At 34.5% G+C, this 22,913-nt stretch overlaps 1 protein-coding gene across 1 annotated transcript; it reads right to left on the bottom strand.

Moving 5' to 3' along the window:
* Positions 1-1,961: 1,961 nt before the first annotated feature.
* ndfip2 (Nedd4 family interacting protein 2) lies at positions 1,962-21,280 on the bottom strand. The gene is made up of 8 exons (XM_066706688.1): positions 20,988-21,280; positions 17,089-17,239; positions 15,042-15,175; positions 14,686-14,773; positions 10,879-11,003; positions 9,720-9,786; positions 4,798-4,903; positions 1,962-2,965 (listed from the first exon to the last, which is right to left on the bottom strand). Exons 1-7 carry the CDS (start codon positions 21,018-21,020, stop codon positions 4,800-4,802), a joined length of 702 nt encoding a protein of 233 aa, XP_066562785.1. The 5' UTR covers positions 21,021-21,280; the 3' UTR covers positions 1,962-2,965; positions 4,798-4,799.
* Positions 21,281-22,913: the final 1,633 nt, after the last annotated feature.

The raw sequence follows: 22,913 nt of genomic DNA, 5'->3' as shown, positions 1-22,913 counted from the left end.
ACAAAATACAACTAAGATAACTACATACATGAAAAAACTATCCCACCAGCTGCTTACATTCTCTATATAGTTGTGAGCACTCTTACATTGTTATACACACACAGAAGAAAGGCAATTTCTGGCTCTTTAAGTGTTAAAATCTTCTTGCTCATTTCTACAGAACCCTCCCTATCAAAAAGAACTGGCTCTACCCCCAGTGGACATGCACAGTTTCTCTTTCAATGGAGTGTGAAGATCCATTTCTTTGAGTAACAAACAAAAATGCGAAACCACTTCCCTCTGAGAGCCTGTTTCTTTTCCCTACTTGCATATCTGCAATTTTGTTTTCTTTCAAGTTTACTTTTAACCATCTGTATAAACTATAACACAATATCACAAAATGCTGGAAGTACAAAACACAGATGCCCAATTTATACACCCTTCTGTAAACTTCAAACATATTGTATTTCAGTTACACTTTCCAAGTTTCAGACTGTTTAAGAAAAAAAAAACTGCTACTTTCAGTTTAAAACCAGCTCCGTCTACTCTTCTGTGAATACCTCTTTATCTCTGTGTCAACAGCTCTAAAGCTGCAGCTTAGTTAGCACTGTTTACTTAAGGCCAAAAACTTCCACCAGGGTGGGATAGGCAGCACGCAATATCAGAATCAATACAATGTGCTTAATTTGGATCCAACCAAATTCAGTGCAGAGAAATGCTGTCGACAGATATTGTCTGCACAATTTTTTTTGTGCGTCACTTTGTTTATATTATGTTACTCCATGTTTGGTCCAGTTTCAGACGTGGGGGAAGAAGGGAGGGGTGATGTGTGTAGTAGGGTTACAAGTAGTAAGCTATTTGGCTATTAAAAAGCTGCATAAGAGCTAACATTTGCCAAACGGAAAAAAGTTATGCAAATAGGTCACTCATTAAAGTTTATACAGGAGAACTGGGGATGGCAGAATATAAATAAAACCACAGTGAAGAGGAAGGATTTTACGAAGCCTTCAGGGTGGGCATGACCATCAAATAGACTTTTTACCTCACACTCACAACGTTCTGATACCACCATGGCATTGCAGGCACATCCTAGGCTGATTGACCTCTCTGTTTCATTTCCAAAACACAAGCGACTGCCAAAACTTCTTATAAAATCAGTAAAATGACCATATTAAACTTGATTACTTACTGAATAACTATAGAATAATTGGTTTGGTAATTTATATTGGTTGAATGCCAGAAAAATATTTCACTAAATTAACTTAAAAATATAGGCCTTATATATTTAAGAAGCAAACTAACAAGTAGATTTATATTAAAATACAACCACTTTACATATATATTTAAAAACATCCGATTGGAATAACAATTGTGAATAATGCTGCAAACTAAAATGTAACGTGTATTACGCTTTGAATTGCACTGTATTATGTAACTTGGAATTTGTAATGTATTATGCTTTGAACTGCACTGTATTTTTGCACTTTGCATTGCGCTTATATTTTGTAAGTCGCCCTGGATAAGGGCGTCTGCCAAGAAATAAATAATTTTAGGTTTGCTGCATTTTTGCTAATTATTAAGTTATTGTTAACAAAAGTCCAAATCTGTCCTGATATTTTGATAAAATTAATAAACAGAAGTGAATGATACACACGTATCTTTTACCTTGCAATGCAAGTTACAAAGTATATAATAGATTGTAAAAGAACATGCAATATCAATTTTATAGCAAGAGGGATTTGCGCAGAACAAACTCACTGGTAATGGAAATATTTGTGTGCAATTAAAGAAAAGTAGTAGATTATGAGACACTCCATCCCATGCCACAGACTTCTGCTACGTTGACGGTTCTCTCAGTGTACATGGAAAACGTTTTTACATCTGGAAAATGTTTTTGCACACCCTTACAGAATTGTGATCTTTATCACTCTTTCCAGTAAACTAAAATTCATAAGGAGAAAAGGAAACAATCTACAAAAAGGTGCATTTTGAACTTTATTGGCGTTACGCTTTAAGACAGCAAAATATCAAAGATACATGGTCTTCTCACACTTGGTAATTCAAAAGTACCTCACAAAAATTATCAGTTGCTTTACAAACACACATTAAAGACTTTCTAATGTTGCATTTTCTTAAGATTTCTTCCAAACATGTTAACCATGCACTATTATTTGTATTCATGTTAAGATGTTAGACTTAAGAGATGTTATAGAAAATTTGTTTCCCATTAATATGTTAATTTTAAGCATTATAGGGAAAAAAAAGAAAGATTCACAGTTTAAGCAAATTGCATTAAATTAAAAATAAATCATCCAATAAAGGTGCAAAAGGCAAGTGTGATCTTGGGCTAAATATGAATTCCAGTTTTAATTTTATCAGCATAGTTGTACATAACCTTACTGCGATGAGACTTAACTCGAAAATACAAAACTGCTTCTTAATAGTGCATACATAAAATAAATCAGCAGAAGCTTTATGAAACAATACAGTATAAGCTATAAATCATGAAAACTGTCCTTACTAAAGTGAAACTTGCTCAATAATCAGGAATACACTGAACACTTCCAGCAACCATCTAAAAGGGCCTTATTATAGAAACACATGGATATGACAATAAATGTAACCAGATTTATGAAACCATTTATATGACGATAAATGTAACCAGTTCATAAACAGATTAATACAATCTCAGCTGGCATCCAGTTTAGTGAAACATTTTTTGCATAGGGTTCCTTGATTGCATATAAAGGTTTTTTCACCCAATTCACCTAATATATACCCATCAGCTCTTAATAAAATGTAATATGAACATTATGAAATGAAAGTTTGATTTGACAGCACTGATGGTCAAACAAATCTTTATTTGAATTTAATTGGTAGAATTGTGTAACCATTTCAGTTCCAGTAACTGTGTTTCCAGTTGACTTTGTAGGTTGCAAATCATTTGGGAATTTCACATTAGGAAGGAATGTTTGGTTGTCAAAGCCTTGAAGAGAGAGAGAGAAATTCATTATTGTAAAACTACATTCATTTTAAAACAAATAAAAAAGCAGAGAAATAAGTATATGCTTATCCCAGACATTGACATAATGTAAGGATGTATTATGGTTTTCACAGATCTCGATTAGCACTAGTCTAGGACTACTACACCTAAAATAATGTTGGGTAGTCCATTTGCTAATTTGGGTCTGTGAAATCAGCCTGTAGAGATCTAAATGTTATACTTCTAAGCTACAATTTATAAATACAGTGGGGGAAAAAGTATTTGATCCCCTGCTGATTTTGTACGTTTGCCCACTGACAAAGAAATGATCAGTCTATAATTTTAATGGTAGGTGTATGTTAACAGTGAGAGACAGAATAACAACAAAAAAATCCAGAAAAACGCATTTCAAAAAAGTTATAAATTGATTTGCATGTTAATGAGGGAAATAAGTATTTGACCCCTTCAACTTAGTACTTGGTGGCAAAACCCTTGTTGGCAATCACAGAGGTCAGACGTTTCTTGTAGTTGGCCACCAGGTTTACACACATCTCAGGAGGGATTTTGTCCCACTCCTCTTTGCAGATCCTCTACAAGTCATTAAGGTTTGGCAACTCAAACCTTCAGCTCCCTCCACAGATTTTCTATGGGATTAAGGTCTGGAGACTGGCTAGGCCACTCCAGGACCTTAATTTGCTTCTTCTTGAGCCACTCCTTTGTTGCCTTGGCTGTGTTTTGGGTCATTGTCATGCTGGAATACCCATCCACGACCCATTTTCAATGCCCTGGCTGAGGGAAGGAGGTTCTCACCCAAGATTTGACAGTACATGGCCCCGTCCATCGTCCCTTTGATGCGGTGCAGTTGTCCTGTCCCAGCTGCCTTGAGATCATTAACAAGATCCTCCCGTGTAGTTCTGGGCTGATTCCTCACCGTTCTCATGATCATTGAAACTCCACGAGGTGAGATCTTGCATGGAGCCCCAGACCGAGGGAGACTGACAGTTATTTTGTGTTTCTTCCATTTGCGAATAATCGCACCAACTGTTGTCACCTTCTCACCAAGCTGCTTGGTGATGGTCTTGTAGCCCATTCCAGCCTTGTGTAGGTCTACAATCTTGTCCCTGACATCCTTGGACAGCTCTTTGGTCTTGGCCATGGTGGAGAGTTTGGAATCTGATTGATTGATTGCTTCTGTGGACAGGTGTCTTTTATACAGGTAACGAGCTGAGATTAGGAGCTCTCCCTTTAAGAGTGCTCCTAATCTCAGCTCGGTACCTGTATAAAAGACACCTGGGAGCCAGAAATCTTGCTGATTGATAGGGGATCAAATACTTATTTCCCTCATTAACATGCAAATCATATTTATAACTTTTTTGAAATGCGTTTTTCTAGATTGTTTTGTTGTTATTCTGTCTCTCACTGTTAAAATACACCTACCATTAAAATTATAGACTGATCATTTCTTTGTCAGTGGGCAAACGTACAAAATCAGCAGGGGATCAAATACTTTTTTCCCTCACTATACATGTTTTTTTTGTTTTTTTGTCTGGATTTGTCCTTTATTATACAATTTTCCAGATCTTGCTTTAACCACCCTTTCATTGTGTTCTACCCACGATAAAACAAAGTGACAATGATGACATGAATGTTAACATGCCAACATTGGATAGTATATACATTTATGTAGGAAATATAGATCTATAAACCAAAATCAATAAGTTCAAATCTTAAAAAAAAAGTATTTAAATCTAATGCTATTAACACACCTACAGCAAATCTTTTTGTAATATCTTCTATGACATAGGTCAATAGAAATTCATGGAAAGGATCTTTACCTTTAGTACAAGAAGAAGAAACGCGTCCTGTGGGATGCTGCCATGCTTTCAGACATGTTACGAACTTTAAGGTAGTTCACAAATCCTCTGAAGAAGAGCAGGAGACCTAGGTTAGGTAGGCAAGTAGGGGGAGAGAGAGAAATTAAAGACTTCGCATTGTATGAGTTTTCAGATTTATCTTCATGACACATGTATTCCTCAACCAAGCAGCGCCATGCAGCATTTTGCTGGAAAGGGCTAGGCCAGCCAATCTTGTCTGAAATATGAACTAAATGGACTGGCCACTACAGACATTTTGAAGGTGCTCAGAATTCTAGAATGTCAAGTACTGTATTGCTCAACAGAAATGCAAAGACAAATGGAAACTTATCACATCAGAACCTGATCATTTATTAAACCAAGGGGTGGCAGATTTACTAGGTTTCAGAGGATGGAATATACATTTTGTTAGCCTAATGTACTAGATATTTAATAGTGTTAAGTAATATAATTTGGATTACCCAATTTCATTATTAAAATGTAAATATTTAAAACCTATTTGTACTATAGAACTATTCTGCACAAGGTGTTAATTTGCTATCAAAGGGAATTAGGCCTAATGTCTTAATTAACGGTTATTACTAGGGCTGTCCTGAAGAGTCCATTTTTACCTTCAAAGATTCGGAACATTACAGAACAAAGGTTCGAAGCTTCGTTGGTGGTAATTTGAATAAATCGAGGACATCACATTTGCTACCAGTGTACAGATTTGAATGATAATCCTACTTTTGTGTTTATAGGTAACCCATATAAACAAGATAAGTTATTTTAAACTTCAAGGGGATATTTTATCCCGAACAGTAAGCATGTTCGTTTTTATTTTTACAAGCACACAGTTTATGTACATGTATTGATTTTACTTGCATGAAACATGTTTACCTTCCTGTTAAAGCACTACTCATACTAAACTGTTTGCGCAGTAACATATGTATATTATATTTAAATTTGCATTTTATTCAAATACAGAAAAAGTGTCGGACATTGCGATTCGGTGTAAACCTCTTGATGAATAGCCTATACCCCAGTGTTCAATAACAACTATACTGAAAATAGTAAATACTAAAAGGCACCAGAACACAATAACCTTAACATTTGGGTTAACTATAATAAAGACTCCCTTCTACCGTTCAGAGTTTGTGTCAACTTTATATATTGTCCAGTATATTATTATTATTCTCTCAATAATATTATTATTATTATTATTATTATTATTATTATTAATCGGTTGATTAACAACAGACTTGCAGAATTAGTACGCAGTACTAAACACGGCATCATCTTCAGTTAGTACGCTGCTTTCAATTCTATAAAATTGACCATTAAGCTGAATAAATAATGCATAATTTAAATTTTAAATGATCCCGGAGTTTGCTTGTTCCTCCGTGATACACATTTTCAGTTGCATAGCTTATATTAAGCTTGTTGGGGTTCTTCTGTGCATTTAGCAAAACATTTCAAACAGCAGATATTTTTTGTCTTTGTTTTGTTTTACGTTTCCATTATATCTAGGATGACCAGACGTCCCAGATTTTAATTAAAGGTTCCAGTGTCCCAACAAGTCTCTCAATCTTTAAAATGTCCCGGTTTTTAGCTTTCCCATTCAGACTCACTTAAAACCTTAAAATATGCAAGATATGTTTGTATGTAATCGATCACATTATGTCAGCATTTCAAATACATTGGTAAATCCTAATACCTGGTAACTATATGTAATGCCGTAATGCTAAGGTTTTCTGGATGACAACATGCACAAAAGCACAAAGTTGATATAAATTTGAATAATGACAGGCAGGATAGTGCTCTAGCTTTCAGAAAAAAAGTTTCAAAATACATTGTTTTAATTTTATTTGGTCCAATGTCCACGGACATGACAGTGGAAATTGAGGGGCTTTTTATGAAGGTTTTGAACTTTGTTATTTCCATCAACATTTATTTAAGTAATGGGCAGTATATGAATCTAATGTTTTAATTTTATTTAGGTAGACTATGTAGGGCACCTGAACATGTGGTTTAGTATTTTAACACTTGCGGGGGTTTCCAAGGAGGAGACCCAACCCATCGCCCTGGATAAGGGCGTCTGCCAAGAAACTAATAATAATCATTGTGGGTGCAACAACAAATTGTTTTATTTATCATTATTACTGCAGCACACACGTCTCTGGGACTGAACACACTCACACACTGACTCGTTATTCTGCCTCCCTTCACCTGTCATGCCCACTCCCTACGCTCCTCCCCACCGCACCGCCTTTACCCCATTAAACCTTTATTGGGTGCAGTGGCACGCTACAGTATTCAAACAATCTCAATTTCTATTAAGAGGAAAAAAAATGATGTGATTGTCACGTGACGAACCTTCGAAGGTTTGTAAAAACCACAGAAGGTCTGGAGATCGAACGAACCTTTGAACGGTCGAAGACAGCCCTACTTATAACTATATTCAAAAGATGTTGTTTTCTCAGCTTCAAAAATTAAACATACAAAATTGCACTTGCTTTGCAGCTTGAAAACACCCAATAAAGCCCAGCCCTATATGTATATTCTGCAACATCAAAGCAAATAAATGGTCCAACTTCAAGCATGACATAGGCACTTACAATAATTAATGTGCATTCTTTATCAAACAGTTCCATACAATATATAGGCTACATTTATGTTTTCCCCTAACTTAGCCATAATATGCCGAGTGAGCTCAACTTTCCATTACATAGAAAGAGCTATAAGAAATTGCGGATGCTTTTTACTAAAATGATTAAAACAGATTTAAAAGAAATGCGAGTTCAGCCACAGAGTTGGCTCTTGGTGATATTGTTCTGTTTTATACAAATGAGACTGCTGCTGTTGGGAAATGGTCTTGTGGTTTGGGGGTTTCAAAAGCCAGTTGACAAACTAATTGAATCTGAGCTGGAAAACAGACCTTGGCTCAGGAATAAGAGCTTCTGTTCACTGGGCTAGAGAAAAACTGGGTCCCCAGACAGCAGCTCATTCGAACATACAGTGGCATTTACTAAAGATACCATACTATCATATGGGAGATTAATTCAATTAATAAAAAGATTAGAAGGCAAAAGAAAGACTTCAAACAAGACATTTTAGAGTAACATTCATAATGTTACGTAGGATTAATTTACTTGCAGACACAATCATTTAAAGTCTTAAACAATATACAAGAAAAAAAAAAAACATACAATCCAAGAAACATGTCACATCAAAGCATAAAAAAGTTAAAATTCTACTTACATATGTAAAATATACATATGAATGAAATAATATTAATTCTTTAAAAAGCATTCATTTCTACAAATGAAGTCATACTTCTATAAATTCACTTCATTTATTACAGTACATTAAAAATATTAGATACACAAATCAAAAGGTTTCAATGAGGAAGTTATTTGCAAGGTGTAGTCAGATTAAAATGTAATCTATGGTTATTAAATACATGTAAACTCATTTCTTTATTTATTTTTCAGAAATATCTAAATTGTATGGTTTTTCAGTTAATTGGTTTATAGATTTTAATACTGCCCTAAAAAAAAAGTATTTAATTACAAAATGTAGTACCCTTAAATTACACCTTCAATTATTTATTTATTTATTTATTTTTTGGTACATTATCAGGACCGCCACTTGATGGCAGCAGTACACAATGTCATAAGGCCTCAATCAAGTCTCTTAACTTCAGGAAAATGTGAATATGTAATCTAAGATGTAAATACTTAATTATGTATCCTTAGTTTTTTTAATATGAATTAGTTTTGACTGTGATAAAAAGTAATTTGCAAATACAATTCAGTGACTTTAAATAAAGTTTACACGTTTACACCATTCTCTTAACACTACCAGCGCCGAGCCAGTCAAATTGACCGATTTGGTCATTCAAATTTGAATTACTCTGTGTTCCTAAATACACTGCACAAACATCATTCGTGGGTTTGTGTCAGTGTTGAAAACACTGCGAGTGAAATGCCAGGTCCAAATGGCACCGAGTGCTTGTACTCTACTGATCAATACGCGATTGTTATTGCACAGTACAGAGTGCAATAGCGCAGACACATCGTACGCAAAATTCATGGACATCATCAGTGGAGGAGCATTTATTGCAATGCTATATATTCGTGGAGCAAAAAGTGTTCACCTGGAGAGGGCTGTCAAAATGCAGTGTGAGGTACGAGCTCATGCAGGGAAAGTGCAGAAACGTGTCCTGTGTGGACTGTACGAGCTGTCAGGTATGCAGGCTAAATATATAGTAAATTGCTTCTTGAAATACAAAGCTACAGTGAATACAAACACTATGTTGAAAACAAAGTTTACACGGTGTTGAAAATGTTTACTTTTGTGTACAATTATTTTGTGATAAATGCAAGTTATTTTTGAACTAGAAAATACTGCCTTTGAGCATTATTCCAATATTTAAGTTTACACTTGTTCATTCCCTTACTGTATGCAGTTTTTAAGCTTTTTGCTTATTGTAGGATATATAGTGATTTGTTTTGACTGCAGTGTACACGTTTAGAAAAGTGCTTTGATGTTATTAATAGCAATAATATTAATGTTTTATGATCATATTTCAATTTAAATAATCAATTTGTGCTAAGCAAATATTGGATTTGATGTTAATGAATAAAACTTCTGAGTTTTATACGATGGCTTGCCTTTGATTATCATATCACAGCTGTTAAAGAGCCATCGGTTACAATGACCGGCTTTGGCGCTTGTAGGTAGTTCCGCTCTAGTGTTAACCTTACAGCCTTTATATGTTTAGAAATTAGTTTGGTCCAGAACAGAAGTATGAACTGTTTTCTGAATTGTTTCAACATCATTGTAATGAAAAATGCATGTGAACTGTATACCCCCTGCCACGGAACAATAAATAAACTTACCAAGGACAAGGAATATCCACCACAACCAGTACTGGCCATTGAAGTATCCAGTAAAATAATCAGAAAACTGGAAAACATAAAAATAAACATGGTAAAGATTACCTGTATGAAATGCTATATTGGAAAATTAAAATAAAAGGTGTCCTAACTTATGTAAATATACTGTAATTGTTCTGTTTATTAATAATTACATAATGCATCCTACTGTTATCACTTATCAAGACAAATTAATTTATGAATATACAGTTAATTACTTGAATGCATAACATGTGGCATTAGTTAAATTCAAAATTACTAAAAGTGAGAAAGTGCGCGCACATTTTCTTTTAGCTATTCTAAACTGTATTCAAGCCAAGCTCATAACCATCTGTATTCCTTCTTTCAGATTAAATCTCAAAGAATTGCCTATCAAAGAAAGCTCTGACCCAGGAATACAGCATCCTGCTGATGCAAAATATTAACACCCCAGTTGCTAAAGTTTAATTGTATCAAAATGGGACGTTCCACTGACCTCCTAAAACACTAGCTTTTGACCTTCACAGACCTCCCTCCCCCCTCCCTACTTAATCGCTTCCAAAGTCATAAAAGACAAACTCATTAAAGCCTTTTCTGTTCACAATGTAGTCAGTCCAGTATTCAGTTTCCCAGCGGCATGCTGAAAACAGTTAAATGAACCTTGACATGGCATTTCAGCTTTTCCTGTTCATAGTCAAGCCAAAGCAGCTTCAGTTCAATGTAAAGAGAAATGGCAGCAAGGCAGCTGTGGTGGTTTAGGAGACAGGTATCTCCTCCACAGACAGCAGACTTCATGCATCAGTGAAAATAAGCTTGATCGGATATTGGCTGAGTTAAACTCTGCAAAGACTGCGTGTTGTAATCTTTGAAAGCATGTTCTACTTAGTTTCTCTTTTATGAAAGTAGTAAATTCTCTATTGAAACAGGTAGTCTAATCAAATTCAAATTGAAAACATTTTTATGCAGGTCAGCAGATTAAGATATGTATACATACAGAATTAGCAAAAAAAAAAAGTGTTTTTGCAGGATGCAAAATATTAATTTCTAGATTCATTTTAAAGCAATTCATTTAAATGCTTTACTGTAGATTTGCTTCATAATGTCTCAATAGTTACACATCTTCTAAAAGAATAATTAAACATACCCTGACAATGAGGATCCATTTAATAAGGGAAAGGCCGAATCCACAGATTGCACCATATCTTCCTGCTATAGTGTTGGTCAGGCAGAAAGACAGACAAAAGCCAATCCAGTTGAAAAGAAAAGCCACTGTCAAGAAAAAATAAAAGTAAATATTTAGTATATCAACAGTAATCCAAACAGACATATGTAGATATGCACATTCAAATAGGAAAAAATATATAACACAATAACGCATATATTGCCATATTTCTAAAATATGGAATTAAATATTACATTGGAATAATTGATCAATTTTTATATTTAATATGTCCATAAAAATGTCATACAATTGTCAAAACAAAGAGAAAGGCCGATATAGAATTCTGATCAAACCTATGAAAATTTTCTTTATTATTCGACTAAAAAGTATTCAATGTATAATTTTCCCTGAGAATTCTCAGCCCATGTGGAAGTAGCCTTTAATCAGCTAAATCTACAAGAACAAAATATTAACATTTCTTCCTCTCTCTCAGACCTCCTGCATAGGGATATTCCATAAAAATAACAGTAGAAATTGTTTAGGAATATGTGAAGTAACTTTCTGCTTCAGTAACATGAATAGACCAACACTTTTAAACTTGTAATAAACAAAAAGTGGACTGGATGAGTGCTTCGCATAGTAACATATCTTAATCCTTTTGGAGATAATTTATACTGACTTTTAATTCATTTTTATGACTACCTTTCTATTTGAATATCAAATCCCAAATGGCTTAATCTGTTGCAAGACAAAGCTTATTGAATTACAGGCAATATATATTTTTCCCAGAATCATTAGCAAGTTAAACCACCAGAGGGATTTTCTAAAAAACAAAACAGGTTGCATTTCATACATATACCACCAGATGGCATAAAACTATCACATACACAAAATTGATTGCAAGAAACGTCAGTGATCCAAATTTAAACATTATGATTTGGTCAGTTATTCTGAAGTAGTATTTAAAATTTACAGACACGTTTTGGAACAGTTTGCCATTGCTATGTAGTGTTTTACAAATTATTATACATTTAATTGTAACAGTTGAGTATTTAACAGTATTGGGTAAGTAATGTTGAAGTGAACTCATGTGAAAAGAATACAACCAGAAATTATGAAGCTACAGCAGGTACCTGCAGAGAATCTTTCATTAGCTCATTTATTAAACATATAAGAGACCTCATTTGCAACCCTTAAAAGTAACCGTATATACTAATTTGGCACTGCTCCCTATTGCTCACCTGAACTATCCACCATGGCTCCAAATATTACATAAAAGCAAGCAAGAATAACACCAAAGTAAGCTGCACTGGCTCAATGGGGAGATCTATGTGTGAGTAATGAACAGCGCCCTGAATCTAGTAGAATGTAATCCTTGAAGATGAAGCCCATAGAGTTGAAAGATATCTCAAAATAAAATTGACTTCCCGTCTAATCAATTTGAGATATCTGGAACATCATAATTTAGAAGTAATAGGCTATTTTCTGTCCTGTTTTGACCCCCCTCATTGGAACACACTGTTTGAATAGGCGTGGCAGATTGTAGACTCAGAAGTAAAAGCCCACTGGTATGATTGGCTAACAGTTTTGCATATTTAAATATTTTCAACTCCCCCGTCAGTACACGTGTGGAATTGTTTTGAAAATTATGAAAAATGGCAGCCGGTGAAATTCAGCCATATATGTTTGATCCAGAGTCTGATCCCAAATCACAAGACAACGAACCTGCAATTCAAATGGCAAGGATACTACAGCCTGCGACAGCGTGGTAAATAATCATCGTTATTTATATTTATACTTTATGTATTTGTGAGGTAGTTAGCCTATTACATTATATTTGAGTTTAGCCGAAGGCGCTACAGAAAGCGGTTTGTTGTTGTTAACATTTATGCATATTACACATTTTATATTTCATTGGTTGTTGCATATAAAGTTTAGATACTAGGCATTAATACAGTTATATCAGACAAATGATAATTCGCGCTGCTTCATGTTAACGAAGTATAAATTAATGTACCATCGTTTGTCAAGCTGTCGTTCATATATTCATAGTCCATCATTTTAATGAAAGTAAAAAAACTTGTCAATTGTTGTCTTCGGAGCCATCTTTATCGTTTGGTTTCTGCATAGACCTGCGTTTGCCTCTCTCGTTATTTACCTACTATACTATATACGTTATTCAGTGGGCGGGGCTAAACAGGCAGTAATGTAGAAGCAGGCGTTGATCTTCTGCGGAGGCGGGGTTTAGCCACACTATTACGTAATGAAGTGGCACATTCCACATCCTGTCCTTTTTGCAGATTGGCTTCAATATAAGCTGTTTTTAGACTAACGATAGAGTTTTGAGTTCTGAAACTTACAGGATGTTTTTATAGTACAATTACCTCTTATATGTCAAAAGATCAAGGGAATTGTGATCTCAGCTCATGATCTCTTTAAGTTATTTCAAATTTGAGATCTCCAATACAATTTGAGACTTCCTGTTCTATATTAGATATCTCAAATTGAATTTGAGATCTCAAATTGACTTCCTGTTCTATTTCAGATATCTTAAAATAGACAGGAAATTCATACAAAACATACAGCATTTTCACAGGAAGTCAATTTGAGATCTCAAATTCAATTAAAAAGAAAAATGTTAACAAAGACCAATCGAGGCTAACTTACCACCAGTACACAAAATATTTATAAATATAAAATGTATAACTTCATGTAATTACTAGGTAAATATTTAACATAGTAACATCAAAACACTAGAAGATCTGTGAAAGAGAGCAACCCCATGTATAAGATACACGACTATGATTTGAGGAAAACGAAATGGGAGGTAAGAAATATAAAACTGAAAGGAAAATATTTAATGTTCATTTAATATTTAATTAATGGTTTTTGCCAATTTACCACAATTGTGTGTACGAGACAGTAGCCGTAAACGTAAAATTGACGCTTCTCTGGCTCACGTCTCCTACATCTGCGGTTCAAATTTTGAGGAAATCCTGGGTTGCTTTCGGATTTCATAAAAATGTAAGTGTATCGTGTCTTTTAGTCACGTTAGCTAGACAGCTGCACCTGAATAGGAAGGTTTTCCATTGCGGGAGAGGAAAGCCAAGATCGAGTGGTGTACAGAAGCTTAAGCAGCATAAGAAACGTCCTCTTCCTTCTACTTATATTGTAGAGTATTTTTATAATTATTAATAAAATTATGACCCTATTATAAACTGGACAAACAAATCCTTGTTTTCTATGCTTAACACAATCACTTGGCATCATGTAAAACTAACAAGATAATTTACAAAAGTGATGCACAATTGAAAGCACAGGGGACTCTGCATCACAGATATCATTTGGTTAGAGTCTTTATTGGAGCCCTGGATGTCAGTGACATAATGCAAACTCCTGCAATAGCAAACCTGAAGCAACTGGCTGAAAGATGTGTATTGGTATACAATATTTTTTCAAACATTTAGTGATCTTACCTGAACTTTATTGGAAAATTGATCATAAGGGCTTTAAGATAATTTGCTACCAGGTTGACAGGTTAGAGAAAATTTAGTTTTCAGGTTAAGAGTGACCTTCTATAGAATAACAGTATTAATGTACTTGATTACAGCCAATGACAACACTTGGTTTTCTATTAATTGTTTCCTGTAATAAGATGAAAAATGGCTGCCATCTTGGCTTTTCACACAGTTCACATTTTATTGGCACATGAACATTTGAAAAGTACATATTTTTAAATGCTGAATACTACAGTGATGCCTTATTTGAAATATAAAATTGAAAACTTACTGAAAAACGCCAACATGAATATCCCATCATTTCCAACTCTCAGCTGATCAGCATCACTGAAGTCATCTCTAGGTGGGAAATCGTCCTCCTGTATTTATAGAGGAAAATAAATCACAACAAATTCTTAAACACACTGACAGACATCTTCTACTCTACTTTCCAAAAACAAAGAAACCCAAGTGATGATAATATCAAGGGTTCACTATTACTGGAATATATACTTATAAACAATATATAAGTTTCCCATTTAAGACACTTAGAGACAACATTCATAATTTACTTGAAAATGAAAATCAGGAAACACTTAATAAAATAAACTTTAACACGATACATGATGCAAGTTAATGAGGATTTACCCTCTGCACAACATCCATTGAGGCAGCAGACATTGCTGCAGCTTTGGCCTTTTCTGCTTCATCATAGGTGGGCAAGGAGGTAGCAACACTGTATGGAGGCGGGACAGGGTGGAAATCACGGTGATAATCACCTTCTGTGCAAACAAATAGAAGAGTTTTCAAATAGTAACATTTCAGAGAAAATAAAACATCCTTACTATAGTTTATTTTGTTCTAGAAATATTCGACATTGAAAAGGTAACAAAAAAATGATTTAAGATAAGATACAGGTGTACATTCAGTATTTTTCAATAAAGGCATGACAATCAGAAATATCTACCAAACTAAATATATAACTACTGTAAATGCAATGATACACCACTTTTTGGTCATCTGGTAACACAGCTTTTCACCATGCTACAAATCTGCTAGAGTGCAATGTCTACAGTCTTGTGGATAGCTTAATTTCGGTGAGCTTTGCAGTGGTTCATAGCCATGCTGATGAATGATTAACTGCTCTTTTATTTGCCTGTATAAAAATCTTAATAGCTTGTAAATCCAAGATTCCACACTCTATGCCTCTCACTTTGTACCACATTCTGATTGTTCCAGGTTTCAAAGGCATAGGCCTATTTAATAATGTATTACCTTGATTGTCTCGACACATAAGCTACTTATAATCTAAGAGTGAAATCTTTCATAGGTAATAATTTTATTAAGATTCATAGGAATGCTGATGCATCCAAATGTTTACAGTGGAAACATAAAAAGGACAGGACATCAGAAATCTGCCAAGGACTCTAGACGTAGCCTGAATAATAACTTTTGTAAACTTATGAAAGCACACATCATAATGATTCCAAGACGTAATACAAAAAAAAAGTTTGTTATCTGGAAGTGACATTTGAAAAGACCTTGCTTGAGACAGTCTATATAAAATGTACAGGCAACCCCTGTGTGTTATAGTAAGTGTTATTGGAGAAAAGCAGAAGGGGAGGGGACTTGGCGTCACTTTCTCAGACATGGTGAAAAGCAAAAAATAAATAAAACAAATCTAATAATTCACAAAAATATGTATAAAGTGAAGAGCAATGTGGCAGAGATGAGCACAGTTTAAGCAGAAGCTGCAAACTGGCAAGTCTGGCTGATTCTGTGCGTTTCCTGTTTTGGGATGATGTGTGAAGTCTGCATCGTACGTCATCGTAAATGCGATATGTAAATTGGGGGGTTTTAGGGACCATCTTGCATGAAAAAAAAAAAAGTCAGAAATGCGGGGGTGTAAGTTGTGGGTTGTCTGTAATAAGCAGTTGTTGCACATGCACTGTTGGCATTTAGCACTAATTCACGTGAATACGGTTTGTCATCTGCAATCCATGGTCGAGTAGTAAACAAGCTAACACACATTTCCTGTTTTGAAGTAAGCTAGCTCATATCACTAGCCCACTTATTTCAAAGAGATACGTCATCATTCAAGAATCACAGAAATGACTTGAAAGTATTTTAAGCAGAATTAGATGCTCTTATTATTCTAAATCAAGAACCAAAATAAGATTCCAACAGAAGAAAAGTCTGACTATTTAAGCCCAAATATTTGCTAAAGGTTAACAAAATTAAGCCTGATTTAGTGGTTTCACTTGAAATTAGATTGTAATTTCAACTTCATCAAAATCACTACATCATATCTGATTTACCATTTACAGTGCATTAATAGGTCAATCATTAACATTATATACTATACAGACCATAATATCAGTTATCATCAATATAATTGTATAACCAGATATATAAATGCATTTAACATTAGTTTCAATACATTTTAATTGGAGAACACAGTTATAGATTCTTGACCTAAACATTGGAAGTTGAACTTCTTACAAAAGCATATCATGTCCCTTATAAATTAGCAATATCATGAACAAAATGGTAAAAAGTTTTGTTCCACTGGTTTCTTAATCACCTACTAGCCTAACTGTTAACACTGATTAACAGCAAATGCTAAATCTAATCTAGCTAAAAATGTGGCTATAGCAAATATCTGGAAGAACTGGAAAGTTTGATTTGACTGTACCTGGAGCTGCAGTTGCTCCTAAAGCAACACTGCTGTAAGGAGGCGGCGGAACCTCCAATGGCACTGCAGATTCAGAAGGAGGTGGAATCTGAACAGAACTGGATGCCTCTTGGGTGGCAGACGGCTCAGAGGGATCATCCTCATTGTGCAACTGAATTTGGAAACAAACAAGCATAGTAAAGATTTGTTTATTAAGTTGTGTAATATAACTCGACTTTCCTAGCTTTAAACGACAGCTAGTAACTGGCTAGTAACTAAGCCACTGAGCAGGTAAGGATGCACATCAATGCCTACAATTCCCATGTACAGCAAAATTACTTAATTTTACAATAAAACATACTACCTAGAAATTCAAATTATACCCAATAATAAAATAAATAAAATCACACTACCTGTAATAAAGGTTTAAATATGGAGGATACATTTTCATATTTTGATTGCTTTCAATAGTTTCCTTAAGACATCTGAATATAAATGTCCAAGTAGATTATATATACCCTGATGTAATTTCATGAAAATCATGGAGTGAAATTATAGTCGTTTTGTCCAGTATACAAAACAAGCAAGATCCTAAACAAAAATAATTAAGACTAATAAACAAAACCAGTATTGTGAAAGTAAGAAGGTGAAGGTGTTCGGCCAAAACTTGAGCAATAATGCAGATTTGTTTTCATTCCTGAGCTTGTTATTGCCAAATTTATGTTTTGTTTCTCCTTAAATTTCTCTGCTCTGTTAATTTATGTGAAGTTGTATTGTATTAGAAGCCAAGATAAGCTATATTGTATACCGTATGACACTTCAGCTATCTTTATTTGACTATTATACAGCCCACAAATTAAAGGAATTATTATAATTAGTAATATAATTATAATATACATTTTAATTAGTCCTGGGGAGCAGGGAATCCACTCTATGATTAGTTCCACTATATAAGGAACAGGCTACTCTTATCAGTTCAGAACTTTATTTATTGGAATCTGTGCTCTTTGACTCCCATATGATACTCATTTCCATAATTATTGTAATTAACCAGATAATCATTTCCTACCAGTCACCTAATATATAAAGTTAAGTGTCAGACAATCAAAATTTAAGCGACTGAGGATGGTACTGATATTCTGTTCATTACATAGAATATTAAAATCCCTTCTAGGTGCTGGATACAATATGAAATCAGCCTATAACAACATAAAACTTTATAATATTTTGATTATCATTGATTGTAAGATCTAAAATAGTGATATTTTTAATGGATAAGCCCACCCATAATACAAATACATGATACTTATAATTAATTTTTCTTCAATATCCAAACAACACTTAAAGAGTCTTTACTTTGTAAACAAAATATTGAAGATCTGAAACCACAACAACAGTAATGTGATCCACAGAGGTCTAGATGTCAAATGACCTCCAGCTGTGCCTGTCAGACTGAGTCAAGTACAGTATCCTCAAAATGAAAAAGAAGGGCTTTACTCTCATTGGGGGAAAGAAAGAAAAAACAATCTCACATGAAACAGAAAACAAACAAAAAACATTATTTGGGTACAAACTACTTTAACTTAATACCATTCTTTGTTTTAAGTATAAACATATTGATAATTTATAGAATAACACTGGGCAAAAACAATGAAATGTTAAGGCCATTCACTGAGGAAATGGAAAGCTTTTAGCTTACTGTAAGCTTAGCATAGTGCACATTTGCCAAGTTGCATGTTCAATAAGGAACAACCAAACAAAAAAAGCATTAACTGCCATTCCTCAGACAGTAGTCCAAAACACACCATGCTCTGAGCAGCTGTAGTAGTATTTCTCTTGCAACTATGAAAATCATGTTTCTGGGTGTAAATTCCTAACTTCTCAAAAATTGGTGGTCTGCCTCGTGACACCTGTTAGAGAGCCATTTCATTTTGCTTCTTTAGTGAAAGGTTCCTAAAATTAAGTGAACATTCAGATCAACAACTATATTTTAGATAAGTATAGGCTTTAACAAATAGGTGCAGCAATTCACTGCAGCTAACGCCTTTTAAAGCAAAGAACTACAATGTGACATTTATTATTTCTTGAATGATTAAGTGACAGCAAACAACAATTGTTCCCTGAATATGTGTGGCACATAAGAAGTGAGTTTATTAAAGAGGAATATAAAGTAAATAAATGTGATCCATGAGTGTTGGAAGCATTTGCTACTGCCACATTTCTAACTAGTTAGAGACTTGACTTAATTAAGGTGGCCTTAGGAAACACAAGGCATGGTAATTTAAGACCACTTGCCAGAAGAGTATAGCATTGGGAGATATGGGGGAGTGAGAATAACTTCTGTATTGAATAAGACTGATTTGGGAAGAGAAATTCCCACACTGAACTAGAAGCTGCAATACAGGAAGGATGGCACAGTAATCATCTATTAAGACCCTCTTTAAAACCAAGTGTAGGATTAAGACCCATTAAACACAATATAACAGCTGTGTTTGAAAAATCTGTCCTTTGGTGCAATATTTCATGTAATAGTTTGTGTTCCTTTTGCATGCAGATATAAGCTCCCTATTGAATTCCTCCTCAAATCTGCTACTGACACAAGTTAATGAGTGCTCTCATCAAAACTCTTTACTTACATTTTAATGAATGGTTCACATTCACATCTAGGGATCAGTAGCAAATCCACATTATAAAGATCCTCAGCAACCATTCTGCATCTGGCAATTATAACCACCGCCCCTTTACATGCACACACATACGCGCGCACAGAAATAGATGCTATGATGCCCAGACAACAAAACCCCACATATTCAATGAAGTCTACATGAAATAGAATTGTCCTGTATTTTAAAAATATCAGTTGTATGTTTTACTTGTGCAGGTAGAGGCAACTGAGACGACAGTTCTAGTTACGGTCTATTGTATTATCCTTTTTAATATTATCAAAATTAGAAAATGTCCACTTGGTTTCTAGTATTTACCCATGATGCAACTTGGCATACACAAGGGTATACTTGACATGGTGCTGTTTAACAATGGTAAATGCCTTACTGTTCTTCAGATTTGACTAGTCACCCGTGTTAGCAGGCATATTGGACTATTTGCTCTCTCTGCAAAACTAAGTTAATCACAGACAGTTTCCAGTAAATTACATATATACTGGATACTGACTGGATAGTAATGTCCATGTCTGAAACCTTTTAAAACAGCCTGACACAAAATACCACTATGTTCCATACAACCATAGTATCACCATGTTGTTGCAAGTTAAATTAATATTACATAATAATTAATATTATCATTTACAGCTCCTAGTACTGTGCACTTTGGCCCATCCCTCGTTTCCTGCTTCTGCAATTGATGTAGTCCATTTAAAGACCCTCAATTATATAAATACGCATCCCAGGAAACATCAGCAATCCTGTAATAAGCGTAATGTTGTTTCTGTACGAAGATTATTTAAAAATATACAGACACAAACAAATAACGTCATGTTATTTAACTTCCAAGTTGTACAGGTCAGGTCATGTGATCTGTCGTAACTTTGTTATCACATCAGTTGACCTGAAGCCTAGGGGTAAACCAGGCAGCCGCGACTGGGGTTTGTGGCAAAGTAACCACATATAAACATACGTTGGGTTTGGGCCCGTTTTACTGTGAACATACATTGTGGAAAAAAACAACCATAAAACAACCAAGACATAAATCTCCCAACAAACCAGCTGTCGGAAGTACATGAAATCGCCTACCACATTACACATGCAAATATCTTCCTCATAAATACAGTTGTGTGCACAGGCTAGCTTTGTATCGCCGCAATACTGACTGTATACACTCGTATTTATATATGATTGAAAAGGACAATAGTCTGAAATAGTTACCAGTTATATTTATTAGAGACATATATTCGGTTGTCTTACCACTTGATATCTGCTCACTGCCTGGTTATCCATCTTGTCGACTTCACCGAGACACAAAACAGCAGCAACTGAGGCAAATAGGTTGCTACTCGTATCCACAAACGCTTATGTTATTGTATGTGAGGTTTAATATGTACCACTCTGAAAAAGTCACTTGATTTTAGTCTCGTTAAAATACAAAAAATGTGTGTCGTCCATTTACATTGCCCGGGTTGTCCAACCCTCGAACAAAATAAAGAGAAAACGCCAACAGCGGAAAGCCTGCCCTGCACGCACACTGAAGCGCTTTTGTGTCGATTACGTGGAGGCGTGACGTCAATACGTGAGACGTAACGTGTCTAAATACCCTCCTTCTCAAAACAGCAGCACACCAACAATGTTGTTGGACTACATTCTTATATGACACACATTTTAAAAAAATATGAAATAGCTTACCTTAAAATTATATATACAGTATACAAAATAAAAAGTAAACATTTTAATTAAAAAGTGCCATGAGTGCACACTTAACTGATGTACACATTGTATACATTAAACTATATATATATAGAGAGAGAGAGAGAGAGAGAGAGAGAGAGAGAGAGAGAGAGAATGAAAAACTAAACCATGTCTATCCTTACCAAATTCAACCATGAACATAATAATAGTGGAAATTAATTACATATATTAATGACTTAAACAGGAACAATCTGTCAAGAGAATTTGTGTTCCCTATCTCCAGAGGTTACAGTTTTGGGTTTTTTCCAACATGTAAAATACCATAAATATAAGTTTTCCATTAAAGAAATCATACCTGAAACCCAGTGAGTATGTGCTATCTATCCTTGATTGACCAGCTAAGTAAACACACTTCCTTGGACTCACTAATACAAAATGTGTGCCAGGAATGTGCCATGATTCTACAGAACAGGACTGTTAATCTTGTCTACAGTGTGTAAGCATTTTGCTGTCTTGCATAAATAAGAAAAAGGGCAGTTCGAAAAAGTATTACACTGACTCATATTTTCCACTGTGTGTTTTCAGAATAAACAGGTGTTGTTTTACATTTTGGCATCTATTCATTCATTTAATGTTTCCATAGCAGAATATATTTCATTAAAACTAAAACAAATGCATTATTCTATGCATATCCATCATTGTGTGTATGTGAAACCTTTCTATTTGTTTGTTCTACTGGTGCATATAAAGCTTAATCACAATTTTCAGTGTATTCAGGAAAAGCCTTTAGTGGTTCTCTTTGAAGGGTTTGGAACTTTTGAAGCTATACCTTTTCCTGAAAAACATCACTATTTAGAAAATAGTGTGATAATGACATAATATAATAAATATTTGGAAATATATATTTTCCCAATTTACCAAGCATTTGTATATGTCATATAGATGATTTCATACTGGATTTCTAAAGGTGAACAACAGCATTTCAAATATTATGAGTTAAAATTCTGGAGATATTATAATTCAGAGGTATTTCCAAGGTGAGAAACCATTGTAAATAATTTACATGTTTCTGGATGTATTATTCACTGATAAGGTTAGTTACACATTCATTGATTCAATTATATTACTGCAATCTAAATTAACACGAAATTCAGAGTTTTGTAGTTCAGTAAGTTACACTGATCATGAATAAGTAGACATATTGACTATGTTCTATTTGTAAATGTTTCTTTAAACATATACGCATATTATGAGAGCAAACAAATACCACCACGGCTTCGTGAAGCATGTTAACGGGGAACTAGTATGATTCCTAAAATGTTGGTTTTATGCATCTTTACATGTTGCTATAGTGTATAGGTAATATATAGATCACTTTTAGTTCAATTTTATCATATAAGCAACTTTTGCCAAGGGGAAGACAAATCCTGCACTGCTGTAATTTCACTGCTGTGTTTCTGCTATCCAGAAAGTTATGACAAGACATAA

This window comes from Amia ocellicauda, chromosome 6 (assembly GCF_036373705.1).
Source record: "Amia ocellicauda isolate fAmiCal2 chromosome 6, fAmiCal2.hap1, whole genome shotgun sequence".
Classification (NCBI taxonomy): Eukaryota; Metazoa; Chordata; class Actinopteri; order Amiiformes; family Amiidae; genus Amia; species Amia ocellicauda.
The sequence above is the reverse complement of the archived record's forward strand: the minus strand, read 5'-3'. Positions and strand labels throughout refer to the sequence as shown.